The sequence below is a fragment of the Acyrthosiphon pisum genome, chromosome A2 (genome assembly GCF_005508785.2).
Source record: "Acyrthosiphon pisum isolate AL4f chromosome A2, pea_aphid_22Mar2018_4r6ur, whole genome shotgun sequence".
Classification (NCBI taxonomy): domain Eukaryota; kingdom Metazoa; phylum Arthropoda; class Insecta; order Hemiptera; family Aphididae; genus Acyrthosiphon; species Acyrthosiphon pisum.
This window is the reverse complement of record NC_042495.1, coordinates 74503506-74519530: the sequence shown is the minus strand read 5'-3', so window position 1 is coordinate 74519530 and position 16025 is coordinate 74503506. Positions and strand designations below refer to the sequence as shown.

At 32.4% G+C, this 16025-nt stretch overlaps 3 protein-coding genes across 14 annotated transcripts in view; 2 read left to right on the top strand and 1 right to left on the bottom strand.

Annotated features, from left to right (window-relative positions):
* Positions 1–5218, top strand: part of LOC100569060 (protein shifted) — a 27756-nt gene extending 22538 nt beyond the window's left edge. Inside the window, exons 4-8 of the mRNA XM_003241201.4 lie at positions 2457–2618; positions 3290–3490; positions 4419–4514; positions 4571–4780; positions 4848–5218. Coding sequence (XP_003241249.1) covers positions 2457–2618; positions 3290–3490; positions 4419–4514; positions 4571–4780; positions 4848–4966 — 788 coding nt within the window. The 3' untranslated portion in view covers positions 4967–5218. The remainder of the gene's footprint in view (positions 1–2456; positions 2619–3289; positions 3491–4418; positions 4515–4570; positions 4781–4847) is intronic.
* Coq7 (ubiquinone biosynthesis protein COQ7 homolog) lies at positions 3166–7345 on the bottom strand. 3 transcript variants are annotated; one of them, NM_001162659.2, is made up of 4 exons: positions 7166–7345; positions 4187–4358; positions 3953–4102; positions 3166–3886 (listed from the first exon to the last, which is right to left on the bottom strand). In NM_001162659.2, the coding sequence occupies exons 2-4, from the start codon at positions 4338–4340 to the stop codon at positions 3609–3611; spliced, it is 582 nt and encodes a 193-aa protein (NP_001156131.1). In that variant the 5' UTR covers positions 4341–4358; positions 7166–7345; the 3' UTR covers positions 3166–3608. The 3 variants fall into 3 exon arrangements, with proteins under 3 accessions (NP_001156131.1, XP_008178191.1, XP_016656030.1); XM_008179969.2 differs by lacking the exon at positions 7166–7345 and adding an exon at positions 6212–6584 and having other exon boundaries at positions 3512–3886; XM_016800541.2 differs by lacking the exon at positions 7166–7345 and adding an exon at positions 6385–6516 and having other exon boundaries at positions 3512–3886.
* Positions 7269–16025, top strand: LOC100166735 (DNA-binding protein Ewg). Of its 10 annotated transcripts, none has more exons than XR_001678698.2 (12): positions 7269–7407; positions 10009–10114; positions 10179–10369; positions 10982–11166; positions 11228–11344; positions 11411–11606; positions 12017–12129; positions 12188–12430; positions 12493–12621; positions 12698–12860; positions 14515–14608; positions 14667–14798. XR_001678698.2 is itself a non-coding variant. In XM_001946974.5 (12 exons), exons 3-12 carry the CDS (start codon positions 10204–10206, stop codon positions 14895–14897), a joined length of 1623 nt encoding a protein of 540 aa, XP_001947009.2. In that variant the 5' UTR covers positions 7269–7407; positions 10009–10109; positions 10179–10203; the 3' UTR covers positions 14898–16025. The 10 variants fall into 10 exon arrangements, 9 of the variants coding, with proteins under 9 accessions (XP_001947009.2, XP_016656049.1, XP_008178207.1 ...); XM_001946974.5 differs by having other exon boundaries at positions 10009–10109; positions 14529–14608; positions 14667–16025; XM_016800560.2 differs by having other exon boundaries at positions 11042–11166; positions 12499–12621; positions 14529–14608; positions 14667–16025.

Sequence of the window (16025 nt, the reverse complement as noted above, 5' to 3'; positions counted from 1 at the left end):
TTCACAGCTGCGTCGTGTGTCGTGTCGATCAAATCGTATTGTGATTGGATATTACTATTTTGGTATCATGTAATAACCAATTGCAACCGAGTATACCAAGAAGTGGCTACTGCTCAACTTTTAAACCATATTGATTACCAGTCGTAACCATATAATAACCAAGCCCTCGCACGACACGCCACACGACGTAAAATACTGTGAAAGAGAATAGTAACCCCTAACCAAGTATTAATCTATTTTACCATTTTGGTCAATTTGAAATTAATACATTGCATGTATTTATGTATGCTGTTTAAGATCCTTAAACTACTAAATTTTAGAAATTTGGAATATTTAAATGGAAATAGGTCTCAGCCCCCGGGAAGTTTGGGGGCTGAGCCCCCATCAAACGAGAGGTCCGCAGGTCTGACGACCGGAGCCGGTACATATACTTATATTACTCTAAGTGGTCATCGAGTCTGGCGACAGGAGCCATTTGACTTGTGTTACTTTTACTGACAAGGTTAAGTTTATATGTTAGGCCATCCGTCTGCCCACAATTTAATCCCGGGGGTTTATTTTTGGGTTATAAATTATAAAAGATTAGTATAGCATAAAGACAATTAAGAGTGTTGAGCGAATGCATAAAAACGCAGAATTCGAAAACTGCCTTTGTTTATAACTTCAAAATGAAGTCCGGCTATCAAATGTTGATTGCACAATCGTTCTTAACCCGTTGTAGTAGGTACATAAGTTTCAAAAAAATATATCAATATTCTTAAAAGGCACAGTAAACTAGAGTGATGCGTGAATTCGTAAAAATCGCAAAATAGTGAACTTCATCAGGCCATAACTTCAAAACTAAGTCCGACCGACAAATTCTGATTGCACCATTGTTTTTAAATAGTTAATATGAGTAATTTCAAAAAAAAAAAAATTGAAAAATTTGCATGGGGTGGTCAAGTGCTCTTGTTCCAATGCGCGTTACGAAAAAAATGTTGTTTTTGAAGTTTTTCATTAACTTCAAAACGAAGTTTGTCCGTGCTTCTTTTTACAATTCTTATAAAACGCCCTAAAACACAGTTTGGAAAACAATTTTTTTCAAAAATCGTACAGTTGTATTAAAATTGCATATATCAAACCCCTTAAATAGTTGTGGCATGATTTAGGCTAAAAAGTATTTCACAAAATATGTATGAATAAAGTTATGGGCTGCGATACATTATTTTACTACATAAAAATGTTGTATCCAAATCCTATGTTCCATCTCAATTACCTTCCCTATAAGAATTGGTAATTCTGTTAAAATAGTAGCTATTACATGCTAATTCTGTCTGCTCATAATATAAAATAATTTAAAATAGTAGTACAAGTATACTATAGAAAATATTAATTACAAGTATATAATCAGACATTTTTCAGTATAAATAAATAATTATAAATATAAAAAAGGTGAGCAAGTGGATGTCCCTCTGATGTACAGTAGGTTAAAAGTGAGTCACTGCAATGGATGGTGTTAAATTTGAATTCAACGATATTATAATATTATTGTTTACAAAAAACAATTCTGAGCGAAGACGGTCAGTCAGCCTATGATATTATATTGATGTTACCAAGTATATTTGATGATTTAATTATAAATAAAGTAATTTATATATAACCTATAAAAGTTGAACATTTTATTAATTTTTAAATTTGTTACATTTTGGCAACAATAATTGAACTTTAAATGCTAATATAAAGAAATTGTACAAATGTATTGATATTTTTCAACTGATTTAGTAACAATATATCAGGAGCTTTGTATTAAATTGCTAAGATTTTTGACCCGACAAATACAATTTTTATTGACATTTTAGAAAAAAACAAATTAAAAAAATTGGAAACGCAATATGTCCGTAAACAGCTCAAAACAAGTCAAAATATTTTGAAAGTTTTATGGTGTATAGAAAATTCTAATATAAACATTCAGTGAAAATTGCATGTACCAACGGTATTTTTGTTTTAGTTACACCAAAAAACCAAAACCATGCGTTTTTGAAAATTACTGGGAATTTTAAATGTTGACCACCCCAATGCATTAACTAGATTCAAATTCCCATACAACAAGATACTTAAGTTGAAAATCAAAGTATTATTTCGACTACTAAACTTATCGTGTACACACATAAATAAAAAATAAATAAATAAACAACATCATTGTAAAATCAATACATTCATAGCCCTGCTGCTCAGAATCTAAAATATATTAAAAATTTGTAGTTTAACTAAATCAATTTTGTTTATTTTTTGGGCAGTAGACAATTGTCTAGTTTTGTTCCTTTTTAATTTAATTTTTTTATCCCAGATGACATTACAATTGTTGATCATTACAACATACAAAGTACATATTAATTATACTAAAAAATGCTAATCTATTTAAAATATATACTATGTTAATGTTGATTGTGATTTAAATATGTATTTATTGGTTTCAGTTTTCAGTATATTGTTGCCGTGTTCTGGCAACAGATCGGGCATTGCTAGTTTTAACATACGGCTATTAATACAAAACAGAAAAGGTCGTGCTTTACCTGATACACCATTAAAAGTGAAACTCAGAAAAGAGTGTATGGTTAGAGGTACAAGTAAAAGTACAAGTAAGAAACATGCTTTGCATTCATCCAAACGTAATTAATCAATAAAAATATTTATCCAATCATATTTAGCTTTATAACATATATTGCACTTTAGCTACAAAAGTATTTAAAATTAAAAAAAAAACATGTAACAAGTAGTTTCTGGATAATAGTCTAGTCGCAGCAGCATAATCACTTTTGCCTATAAAAAGGGTATCAGTAGAAATTTGAAGCAAAAAGGAGGAAATATTTAATATTTATGATATAGTATTGTTGTTTAGTTCAAACGGTTAACTATAAAATTTAATTTATTTAAAAGAAATTTTTAAGTATAGTTAAATTATTTATCAATGATAATTTTGAGGAATAGAAAATTATACCAATTTACATTCTATGCGGATGCCCTCGAACACCTAACCATTTTACATTTGTTAACATTAATCATGTATTTTGTTTTCAGAAAACATTAACACATCAAATAGTTTACGTTTAGTTTATTTTATAATTAACAATAACATATAACCTAGTGATTTTTAATTTATGGTATTGAATTTTGAATTTATAAAAATTGATTATCTAACTTAATAATTTATTAGTTATTTTATAATAGCTTAAAATTTATTTTTGGAAAGTAATCTGAACTGATACCTATGTTATTAACTGTAAAATAATGTGTACAATTATTTTCAAAGGTCTCGACTTAGTATGTGATAAAAAATGTGAGAACAACGGTTGGTGCAATGCAGATAAAATATGTCAGTGTCCCGAAGGTTATATGGGACAGTATTGCAAAACAGCATTGTGCTATCCACAGTGTATGAATAATGGCACATGTGTTGCGCCAGGTGTCTGTCGATGTCCACAAGGTTTTCAAGGACCACACTGTGAAGGAGGTAACAATTTTAACCAATTAATATCAATGAAACAATTAAAGGATGAATCTTTAAAAATATATTATATAATTTAAATATTTAACCATAATTATAATCTGATTTCATAAAGAAAATAACTTCACACTCTTTTTGCTACTTCAATAGCTACTTTGCACCCAGTTTTTATAACTTTTGTTAATGCATCATAAAATGGGGCTTGCTCAGCCCCATGATCAATACCACAATCATGATGTTCTTGTTCTTCATCCCTAAATTTTTTAATGGTTTCAAGAAGCTCTTTGTCAGAATCGGGATCATTCATCAGGTCTCGCAATTGATCATTGTAGTGTTCTACAATAACAGTTTCCACAGCAACAGTGCAAGCCATGGCAGCTTTAGGACCCATAAGTGCTGTACCTATAAATACCATTTTTACATTAATTAAACATTTTTAGTTTCAATTATTTTTCTTATAATATTTACCAGCGCCAAGTACGTAGCCGGCACAATGCCATAGAGGAAATAGCAGTGATGGCCGAACTCTATTTTGAATTATAAGTTGTTCAAATTTATGTCTATGTACTTTTTCTTGTTCCCACATCTCTTTAATCTTTGGACCTACACTACTGTTTCCTAAAATTAAAAAATGGTTAAAAATAATCAAATAATTAAGAACAATTGATAATAATATAGTGAATAATCCATTTTTTAACACACCTAACACTGCCATCTGCCCTGCATATATACGATCAGCTCCGAGTTCTCCAGCATGATTAACTCTTATGAGACTATCTAATTTTTTGTTAGCACCGTGCAATCCTCTTTGGAAAATTATTCTTGAAAATGTATTTTTTTGCACAACCATCTTCATTTTGTTGTAACTGTTTGCCTATGATAAGAAATAACATAAAAACAAAATGTATTGATCATATTTTTATACAAATTTCAGGTATTTGTGCAGAAAAGTGTTTAAACGGTGGAAAATGCATACAAAAAGACACATGTCAATGTCCTAAGGGGTTTTATGGTTTACGATGTGAATACTGTAAGTTTTTCTTGTTTGAAAAAAGATTAATTCTAATAGATAGTCAAAATGTTTAGCTAAATGTATTATACCATGTTTAAATGGTGGAAAATGTAAAGGAGTGAACAAATGTAGATGTATATTTGGTTTCCAAGGAGACCATTGTGAAATTGGTCAACCAATAAAACAATATTATAATTGTAAAAGGCCTTGCCGTCATGGATATTGTACAGCAAATAGAATCTGTCGATGTCAACAAGGATGGTTTGGGAAATTTTGCCAGAGAAGTAAATTTTAAAACTATTTATTTAAATAATTAACATTGTTAGGTAATTAGTTATGTTTTTTCTTTAGAAATACTTAAGCCAAAACACGATAATCATAGGTCGGATTATCCACATTCTTGTGAAGATGATGATGATGATATGGATGATTATGATGAAGTGCCAAAAAGTCATCATAGATGGCATTGACTGTACAATTAGTATATTTTAAGTGTTAAAAAATGTATAAATAAATGATCTGTGATTTGTAAAGTATACTTAAAATATATATCTATCGGGACTTATGTGCTTTTATGTGCTTAAGTTATCAACAACTAACCAATAAAATAAGTTAGGTACTATAATTGAGCAATTACCTACCTAGTATTGTCTACCTTAACACAAGCATCTAAAATAAAAATTATATTCTACTTATCTATATGTAGAAAATGGAGAGAAACAGTTCGGTGAAATTATTTGTTAAGCCTTACAAATGTCAGATGTACCCAGGGCCGACTCAAGCGAAAATAGTACACTATGCAAAATACAATTTTGCTGCCCCTAAAATAATAATATTATCACTTTTTTGATAATCGTGTCCCCCCGGTGTCCCCCTACTAAAGTGCCGCTCTAGGCGGGTGCCTAACTCGCCTATACCTTGAGCCGGCCCTGGATGTACCATTTCTCAAATATTGAAAATGTTTAAAAATTATCTCCCAATGCGTAAATAATAGTTTCTATTTAGCATTTGATAATTTAGTTGGTTATATAATGTTTTTAATAACGACCCCACCAACAGTAATTAACAAATAATTAAGAATTATAATTATAAATCTTTCTGATTTGATGTGACGTCAAACCTAATTATTAGTGAATCCATCAGACATTCAGACAGTATCCTGGAATAGGTTTTTTGTCATGACTGCACCGAAAGTTTAGTTTTTGATGACGGTTGAAGCGTTGAAAAGCGACCTTTATCCAACCAACGGGCGGTAAAGTGGAAATCCCTAAAGTGCTAAAAGGAAATCCCAAACAGTGACATGCGGTAAAGTGGAATTCCGGAAATGTACCGGGCGTTTCCTCTGCTCAACCAGACTACCAAACCCTAATACACTGATGGACGAATGCAGAGGAGTGATAAAAATAGTATGTGTGGCTCGTGCGGGAAGGCAATCTCAGTGTTGAGCGAAATGGAGCACTACCCTGCGGCTCGTTCCGCACACGTCGATCGCTATAATATAACTCACTCCCAGCACTTGCCACACAAAATCATTTGTATAAAGGCCTACTACTGTACAGGGAATAAATAATAAATTATTAATTCGGGAAACAGCAGGTCCTCTGAAGCTAGAAGGTCATCACAAACTTAACGGTGCTCGGACCTAAGAAAACAGTACTAGGAATACTATTTCGAAATTTGGCGGGTAAAACAAAACCAAGAATGAGCTCATTTACCGGTAGATGGCAGAGCGCGCGCACCAATGGCGTATGGCGAGTGACAAAATGTCTTCTGGCTGCCGCGGCTCAGCACGTCTTGACGCGCGCAAAACTAGTAACCACCGACACGTACGGGTCCGCACGGCCTACCAACTACGACGCGCGCGCGTGCTTACGCCTCGCACACTCACCGCTGTTTGGGTGTCGAAACGAATATTGAACGGGGAAAACAATCTGGCGCCCACGGTTTTCGGCGAACGGTTTTTCGCGGACGACACGGCCGTACTGGTGCGGGAACTGTCTCGAGTGGCGCGACGTGTCGCTGGGGCGGCGAAGTATCCGAAAGTGACGTGAACGGGTCGGTGCGCAGACGCGTGTTTAATTGCGACAACGACGAAGACGACGACAACGCCAACGACTAGTGACTACTACTAAAAACCGTTATCGCAATAAACACAATATTATTATTATTATTATAATTATACCTTTAAGCACGGTATATTAATACAACAATATTATTATCATATAATATAATACGAGCGCATCGTATAATATATTAATTACGTCTCGAACGAGACTGTGGGAGCGTAGACGGCAGATAATCCACCGTGTTGTGAGGGTCTAGTCGGATTGCACATTTGCACAGCACGGCACGACCCGCGGCGGCGGCGACGACTGCTGCTGCTACGAGTTACGACGGTAGACGACGACGGCTGAACAACCAAAATGGCGACGACATCGATTGGCCGGGCGGACGGCGCCGATCGATAACAACGCGCGGCCCGCGTCCCCGTGACGTGCGTGTGTTCCATGGTATAATACACACGTACACCATTATACAATATAAACTATAATATACATAAAATAATCATACGCATATAACGTCATATCAAATATAGGTATACGCGGCTAGTTTTTTTTGTCATCGTTACATCACACTAACACAGTTTTCCCTCTGTTCGCGTTACGTACCCCGAAGTGGTTGTCCGTGTCCTCGAACAGGGCTTTTTCAAAGGCGCCGCGCCGGTGAAAAAGACGCAATCGGTCGCGACCAAGAGAGTTGTAGCCGGACGGGGTGCTGGCGTGCCGCCGTCGATGGTTTCTCGCGCGCGCCGCGTACGGGCGATGGACTCCGCCAACACGGGCACTGCCACCACCGCCGCCGTCGTTGTGGTCGACGCCGACGCCGCAGCCGCCGTTCTCCCGTCACGCAGGTGCGTACGCAGCCGTACTCTGGTAATATTCATTATCGTCACCATCGGTGTGTCGCGTCGATTCCAATACGTATTATCATGCGTGCCGCCACTTTGGCTTTTTTTTTTCATTCAGTCTCCCCGCGGAACGTCTCGTCACACGAGACGACGATTTCCACACTGGTGGGTCCCCCCCGAGCTCGCGTTCGGACCGGTATATTCAGTCGGGCCGGGCGCGACCGTATTGTTTTTCGTTACCTTCTCGCATAATGTAATCGACACGGCACACGCACGAACAACACATGACACACACTGCGGCGGCGGCGGTGCTTCTCTAGGAAGTCCGTCGACGCCGACGCCGCCGCGACGTTGTTGTTGCTGCGCCTTAGGAGTTGCGCCCAGCATAATATTATTATTATTATAATATACATGTGTGCCGTCGTGCCCCGCGACAGTAGTACTCGTAGTAGTAGTAACAACTAGTAGTAGTAGTAGTAAACTAGTAACAACTAGTAGTTGTAGGCAGTAATACTAGTTGAAGACTTGTAGTATAGAATTCGAAGCGGTACTTGGTGGCGTTATCAACACGACAATGTTGTTAGAGTAGGAGCGCCGCAGTTGGTAGTTAAGTTGAGAAACACGCTTCGTCGTTTTTTCAAACTGTCGATCCTAATTTAATATGTTCCCAATTTTTTCATTTTTTTCCCTGTCGCAAACTTTAGGTTCAAGCTCTAACTCCCCCCCCCCTAGACAAAAAGTGCCTTTTACAAAACTTGATTAGACGCGCCTAGTGAATTTTCGAATTTCCCCCCACACATCTTGTGCTCCGAAATACGACTGCGTACTGAGCTTTTTGGATTTTTTCGTTATTATTTTATTTGGTTTTCCCCCACTATTATCGTGTATGTAATACAATTTTTACGATTTCATTCGTTTCAATCATATTAATATAATAGTATTACGAATTTCGTTCGTTGTGGGAATGGACGTTATCTAATATTATCGTTTTATAATTTATGACATTTCCATGTTGTTCGGTTTCCTTTGTCCCGTCACTATCAATCGCGCAAAGCGTTGTTTACTCCGTTATCTCGGAAATACTCGCATGCAAGTACACAACAACAATGTTCATCTTGAGTCGTGTTGACGGCGTCTAAAACGTTAAATGTTCACTCATGAATATATTGCTCCTATGAGTTGGCGTAAAGTATTTATGATTAATATGTCGCGAGTTTGAAAATTATCTAATATGTATATTATTAATATATCACAATTATGGTACACTAAAATTTCGGAAAAAAAAAATACCCAAACTTACCTACGTGGGAATGTATTATTTTTATTATCAGGTGTTCATATCATATTTATCTACAATATTCTAATACAGTTATTAGATTTAACTGCCAGCATTGCTGGATATCATCCATCGTAAATTAAAATGGTTAAGTTACCTATGCGGCGTTGCATTACAAAATATTCTAAACTATTTAATTGTAAGAAGTAAGTATTAAGTTGTAACCACTGATAAAAATATTGTAATACAGTATAGTACCTACCTAAACTTTATTATTGATAACCTACTTATTTGCTCTTATCATCGCCAATTCAATAATTTAATTATCATAACTGTGCTTACATTTGATAATAATAAATTTATACTATTGCCTACTTAAGTATTTTAGTAGTAGCTTAATAAATGTTTAAACTATTAAAATAGTTTATGTAATTAGATCGTAAAAAGTTCAAACTTACTCAGATTTTTTCGAGGATTTTTTGTTTTACAATTAATTGTTTACTTATTAAATTTGTTATCACAATAAAAATACTGTTGATAGCCTGCTACTATAATGCTCATTAGTTAGGTTGTAGATAAGAACAATTGGGATTAAATTCAATCTTTTAAATAACAATAGATGTTATCTGACTTTTAGTTGCTATTAGTGTTATTAGTTTTTTAACTAGGTACCTATGTATACCTATTTATTATCTATGTAATTTTGGAATTTTTTTTCAAACGATTTTATTTTTGTCTTATATTTTAATCTGCATCTGTTTGTATTAAAATACAATAATAATTTGGAGTAAAATATTAAACTTGTAATAATATTGTCACCAAATGTTAACTTTTTTATTTTTAAATTAATCAACCATTAGTCGTATATGTACACCACCTTCTAATTTATTACCATGATTGTTATGGATATATTTGTTATATTTTATGTTTGGGTAAGCGAATATAATTTTTCATTTCACATATATTATTTTTAAAGATGATTTTAATGTTGAATGTTTAACTACAATTTTAAACATAAATGTCTAAGTATTTAATCTTAAATTATTTAGGTAATAATCTTATTCAACCTAACAATCATAAATTCACCTATATAATTTAGATTATTCAACAATTTTACTAACACAAATTAGATTATCTAGAGAAACGTTTAAAATTATGTTCATTTGAATAAATATTGAAGAAGGTACCTACTTATAATATGTTTATGACTCATTTTTCAAATGTATTTGTGACTTAATTATAGTTTGTAATTATTGTGGTATCTGCCTATATGCATATAGATTTATATAATTAAAAACTTAAGGTTTATTAATATTTTTGTTTCATAGATTACTCAATTTGGATTTCAACCAGATATTACATTTTATCGGGAATTAATATTGTTCAATTTTAAAGATTTCAATTGAATATTTGACTGAATTTTTAACTTGTAAGGTATTAAAATATATAATTTTTATTTGAGTTGTTAATACATGATTGATTAAAATTTAATTTATAGGTCATTTTTAAGACAAACCATTATTATGATGGATCGTAGTGGAAATGATATGAATATGACTGGAGACAGCGATCTAGATGATGATGGTTGTTTATCCTCTGATGACTGCGATGGGGACTCCAACCAGAGTAAAAGTGATTTGATGTCTGCAGCAATGGGAGATGATGTGACTGCACAGCTTGCTGCAGCAGGTTAGCTTAACGTTTTATTAATATGTGTTCTAACAATTGGCACTTTATTATTATTATTTATTATTCACTGCTTTTTTTTAACATAGACAATCTTGATATAATACAATACTCCAGCGGTTCCCAAACTTTTTTAGCTCGTGGCGCCCTTCCCAAGTCATAACATGACTAATCATAAGAAATAGAAAAAATAAATAAAATCCAAAAAAATTGCAAGGATGATATGAAAATATGTATTTAATTAAAATTATAGGTACATAATTTATATAATTGTAATTGTTTCCATCGCCGACGTTGTCGTGTTTTCTAGTATATTTTTGGACCATATAAAATGTATGGAAGCACGGTGCCCCTGTAATGACTATTCTGCGCACATTTTGGGAACCACTGCAATACTCAATAATATAACTATAAAAATAATGAAAACAGTTGACATTGATTTTATATTGTTTTTTATTTTTATAGCTTTGTCAATATATTATTTTTTATTTTAAATATAGAACAAAAAAAAAAAAATGGTTTATTTTTGTAATTATTATGCATGTTTTGTCTTTATTTTGTTTTGCACTATTTTTTTTTTTGTTTTGCGTGTGTGTGTTTGTGTTTGGCTGGTAGAAAAACGCAATAGCGGATCGTCGAACACTAGGGGTCTTTGTTATGGTTTGTGTCGATCAGGACCAGTTGGAATGGCTGCTGCTGCTGCAATTGTGTCATCAAAGAAGCGAAAAAGACCACATTCATTTGAAACCAATCCATCTATTCGAAAACGACAGCACAATCGGTTACTACGTAAACTCAAAGTGAGTTTTTAGAATTAGAACATACTAATTTATTGTCAACAATTTATATTTTTCATTTAAGGTTACCATTGATGAGTTTGCCACCAGAGTTGGCCAACAAGCAATTGTATTAGTAGCGACACCTGGAAAAGAAACCACGGGTTTTAAATGCTTTGGTGCAAAACCTTTAGAAGATGTTGTAAGTAAATTTAGATTTATAGTGAAGAATATTTAAATTAATATTGCAAAACATTTATATCTAAAGGTAAAAAATTTACGTGCCACTGTTATGGACCAACTGGATACTGCATTAGCACAACATGCACCACCACCTATTCCTGATGACCCTACTCTATATGAGCTACCACCGCTTATTTTAGATGGAATTCCAACTCCTGTTGAAAAAATGACCCAGGCTCAATTAAGAGCATTTATACCTTTAATGTTGAAATATTCCACGGGTAAGATTAATTGGATATTTAGGATATAAACTAAGATTCACATGATAGTGAAAATTAGATGTTTATATGAGTGTTATACAAATATATATTGGTATTGGATAAATATTTTGCTATTTTAATTTATTTCCATGAACACAAGGCTACAGAAGTTCCTATTTTACTTCAGCTAAATGTACAGTTATGATATGAACAATTTTATATAGTCTAACCAACTAACTATTCTCAGAGCCGGACTTAAGCTATTAGAACTATAAGAAAATTCACATTTATTTATTAAAACTAAAAAATAAATTTAATACCAGTATATAATTTTTTTAAATATTGCATGTAAAAACAGATTTTATTAGTTCAATTAAAATTGTTGTTCTGTTATACTTATCTATAATAATATATTTTATTGTATTTATTAGGTAGAGGGAAACCTGGTTGGGGCAGAGAAAGTACTCGACCACCTTGGTGGCCCAATGAATTACCTTGGGCAAATGTCAGAATGGATGCTCGATGCGAGGATGAGAAACAAAAAGTAGGTAATTATTATTAGAAATGTTCAATATTTTTTTCATTATTTATTGTTTTACCAGATTTCCTGGACAAGAGCATTACGACAGATTGTTATAAACTGTTATAAGTACCATGGTCGTGAAGATTTATTGCCCACATTTAGCGAAGAAGATGAGGCAAAAACAATTGTTAATAATGTTGCAAGTCAATCAATTGTTACTTCTGTGCTCAAATTCAATCCTAAAGCAACTAGTATTGAAGCACGAAATTCACCAGATGCACAGGAACAACAACAACAACAACAACAACAACAACTAACACAGGTTTAATTTGAAATTTATTAAAATTAAATTTAAAAATATTTACAACGAATATTTTTAAAAAGGTACAGTATTCTCCGGCTTTCCTCCATTCAATTAGTAACGTTGATGGGTCAATGTCCATATTTCATGTTGATCCAAATAACCCAATTATTACGTTACCTGATGGAACTCAGGCCCATGTTCAAGGAGTTGTAAGTATTGTTTTGATAAATTATAAATTAATTGCTAAATATTTATCATATATATATATATATATTTTATACCTAGATAAATGCTTCCCAAGGACCAAACGGCCACACAGTTCATTCTGTTCATACCCTTGGTGAAGGCCAAAATCAAGATGGTGTAACCGTAGATATATTAAATAATGTACCTGAAGCCACATTGAATCAAGAAGGTCAAATAATTATTACCGGTGAAGATGGACAAGGTAAATATGCTTATATGTTTATTGTTTATACAGAAATGAAATTAAAATAATCTTGTTCTTAAGCAAAAACTCTATTAAGTTAAATAAAATTACAATTGAACCACATAACAAAAAAAATTTTAATCTTAGCTGTATATATTTTATATAACATTAAAACATTAAACATACTTAAAGATAGATATAAATAAAGTTTAATACATGAAGAAAACAAAACTTTAAATGTTTCTCTTCCCTGGTTGAGCATAATATTATTGAGCCTTTTCAGATAGATTATTGTCCAACGATCCAAATCAGATATTTTTCAGATATATTTAATTCTCACGTTGGCTTAGATCATACCTTTTAATATTGATTTGTTTTTATTTTATCTGTGCTTAAGATGTTTGGTATCATTGTTATTTACTATATCATGCACTTCAAAAACTTGTTTAATAAAATAGATATTATCTATTATGCATTTTGAGCTTTCCACACAGCGTTTTAATATAAAAACCTGCCTCAATGGAAAAAATTTCACTCCTAATAGTCAGTTATTTTTTTTTTCTATTTGAAAGAAAGACTACAAGTTGGGGTAAAATTCAGATTTAAAAATACTATATTTTCACGAATTGTAATTAACGTCATATTATACAGAGTAGGCCATAAGGATTGGGAAAAAAATAGACAGGTTTTTCTCAACGTTGAATGTGATGAAGAAGATTAGTTTAGGTTAGAAAAACTCATTCGATCCGTCAGTTAATGCCGTTTAGTTGTCGCTTTGGCGCAGTGGATTGTCATTCACCGTGTGTTTGCATATGATGCGTTTGTGAAAAACAATGAATTGGTAGTTAAGGTGCAGCGCGCATTCATAGTTTTCGAACAACGGGAACAGTTAATAAAAAAAACTAACTGGTCCCAAACGTACTGTAACAACTCCCGAGAATACGGAGAAATACTATCATCAAAGTCCACGACGTTCAATATACTAACAAGCTTAGGCTTTTTAAATTTTACACCGTGAGCGACACTTTGTTGCACCATAATGACAGTTAAACAGCATTATCTGACGGATCGAATGAGCTCTAGACCTTCCTACTCACATTCAACGTTGAGAAAAACTCGTCTATTTTTGTCCCTATTCCCGCGGTCCACTCTGTATATATTATATATCAGGGGTGGCCAAACCGCGTCATAGACTTTTGTGGCTCGCATCTTAACGTAACATTAGATTAACGTAAGAGCCAATATGTAAAAAAAAAAAAAAAGGTCATAATATATAATAATATGACCTTTTTTTTTTACATCTTGGCTCTTCAGTTTTTATTAATATATTTGATGGCTCGCGAGTCTCTTCTCGCTGGCCACCCCTGTTATATATCATACATTATTTAGTGTTTTAAAATTAATAACATTTTGGCGGTTATTGAATTTTATACAATGTGTGATTGTTTTCAATGTAAAGTCATTTTTAATTATTGAAATGGTTTGATTTGATTTTTTTCATATGGCTTATTGTATGGCTGCCATGCCACGTATCTATAAATTGCCTGTATTTTTGCTTCTTAATAAATAGCTGGATCCTATAACCTTAATATAATAATAAATTAAAATTAAAATTCACTATTTGTCAAACTACTATTTGTATTATTTAATGATTATTTAATAATATGTACAGTGTTGTATTTTCAGTATCAAGCATGATAACTGTTCCTGTAAGTACTTCATTATACCAAAGTGTTTGTCAACAAATTAGTGAAGGTAGCATACAGGTACAGTTTCCTAGCCTACAGATAAATAATTACTTTTGACAATTATTATTATTTTCAGGTTGTCACACCGGTTATGCATCATATGCCCAAGTCTGAGCCCGGTGGTGGGATGGATTCATCAAATTGTGAAGTAGAAACCATTAATGTGCCACATCAGTTGGTAGCCATCACCGGGCAAAATGGCGAACAAGTGTTGCAGTTGATCTCATTAAAAGATAACAAATTGATCAATGCTTCAGTTGGCGATATTAAAGAAGAAGGCGCTAACATGTCAAATTCAGACCAATGAGAACAACTTCAACATTACCTGTGCTTTGATGACCTTGGCAAATAAATTTCAAATAATATAGGGTAATGATTGTCGGTATTTTAATTCTTAAATGTATAATATATGTGTGCATGTGATTTAATGATGGTATATACTAAATATGTATACACCTTTTGTTGTTATGCCCACAAACCTGTGTAAAAATATAATATATATTTTTATCACTTCCATTTGGTCCAGATAATTTACTCTTTAAAAAACTTAAGAGTAAATTATCTCTTCTATAAAACTTTTAAATGTTATAGTAAAGTAATTTTGTTCGTGGTTTAAACTTTCTTAGAAGTTTTTATTATACATAACTCTAGTGTTTGAGATTTTCTATATGTAGAAAAATAAAAGTTAATAAAAAAATACAGTGAAATACTATTTTATGCCTAATTAAATTAGCCTTATTTAATTGATTATTTTTTACCAATTTAAAAATTTGAGCATTTAAATTTAAAAAGAAAATTAAAGTCATACATTTTTGTGTGGCCATGACTCTAAACCTAGTCAATATGTTAGTATTGTAAACAATATTACAGAAGTTTAAGTTTTTGTTTATTTGTTAAAGATAAATATTCTCGCCCTAGATTTTTTTTTATTTTAATGTGGGTTGTATTTTCTTGTAAACTGTTTTTTTTTTTTTTTTTCATGTTATTTGTCACCTTCACAGACATTAATGTTAGAAAAAGTGCAATTCTGTAAAAAAAAAAAATACCATTTTTAAATGTAATTTTTTTGTTTCCACATTGTTGATATTGTTTATTTGAGTGTCCTTGCCTGATATATATATATGTCTTGTATGTTCATGTATTCGTCTATTATATTATATAAATGTAAATATATACTATGTATAATATATAATATAATATATGACTTTTTTAAGTTAGCTTGTTTACACTTTTTTCTTTTTTAATTGTGTACATTTTGTAATTAATTCAATGTGAAATCTTCATACGCAAATTTTCTGATTTCTTATTTATTTTTAGGTTATTAGATAATGTTATACAATACTATGTACCTATTGAAATAGATAATTGTTGTGTACTGTTACCAAACATGAAACAGAACATTTATTATTATCTTAAAAAAAAATTGTTTTACTTA

Coding starts and splice junctions, on each gene's coding strand:
- LOC100166735 (XM_001946974.5), top strand. CDS start 10,204: ATGATGGATCGTAGTGGAAATGATATGAATATGACTGGAGACAGCGAT. Junction 10,370..10,981: donor TGCACAGCTTGCTGCAGCAG/GTTAGCTTAACG, acceptor TTTGGCTGGTAG/AAAAACGCAATAGCGGATCG. Junction 11,607..12,016: donor AATGTTGAAATATTCCACGG/GTAAGATTAATT, acceptor TGTATTTATTAG/GTAGAGGGAAACCTGGTTGG.
- Coq7 (NM_001162659.2), bottom strand. CDS start 4,340: ATGAAGATGGTTGTGCAAAAAAATACATTTTCAAGAATAATTTTCCAA. Junction 4,103..4,186: donor AGGGCAGATGGCAGTGTTAG/GTGTGTTAAAAA, acceptor TTTTAATTTTAG/GAAACAGTAGTGTAGGTCCA. Junction 3,887..3,952: donor CGGCTACGTACTTGGCGCTG/GTAAATATTATA, acceptor TGGTATTTATAG/GTACAGCACTTATGGGTCCT.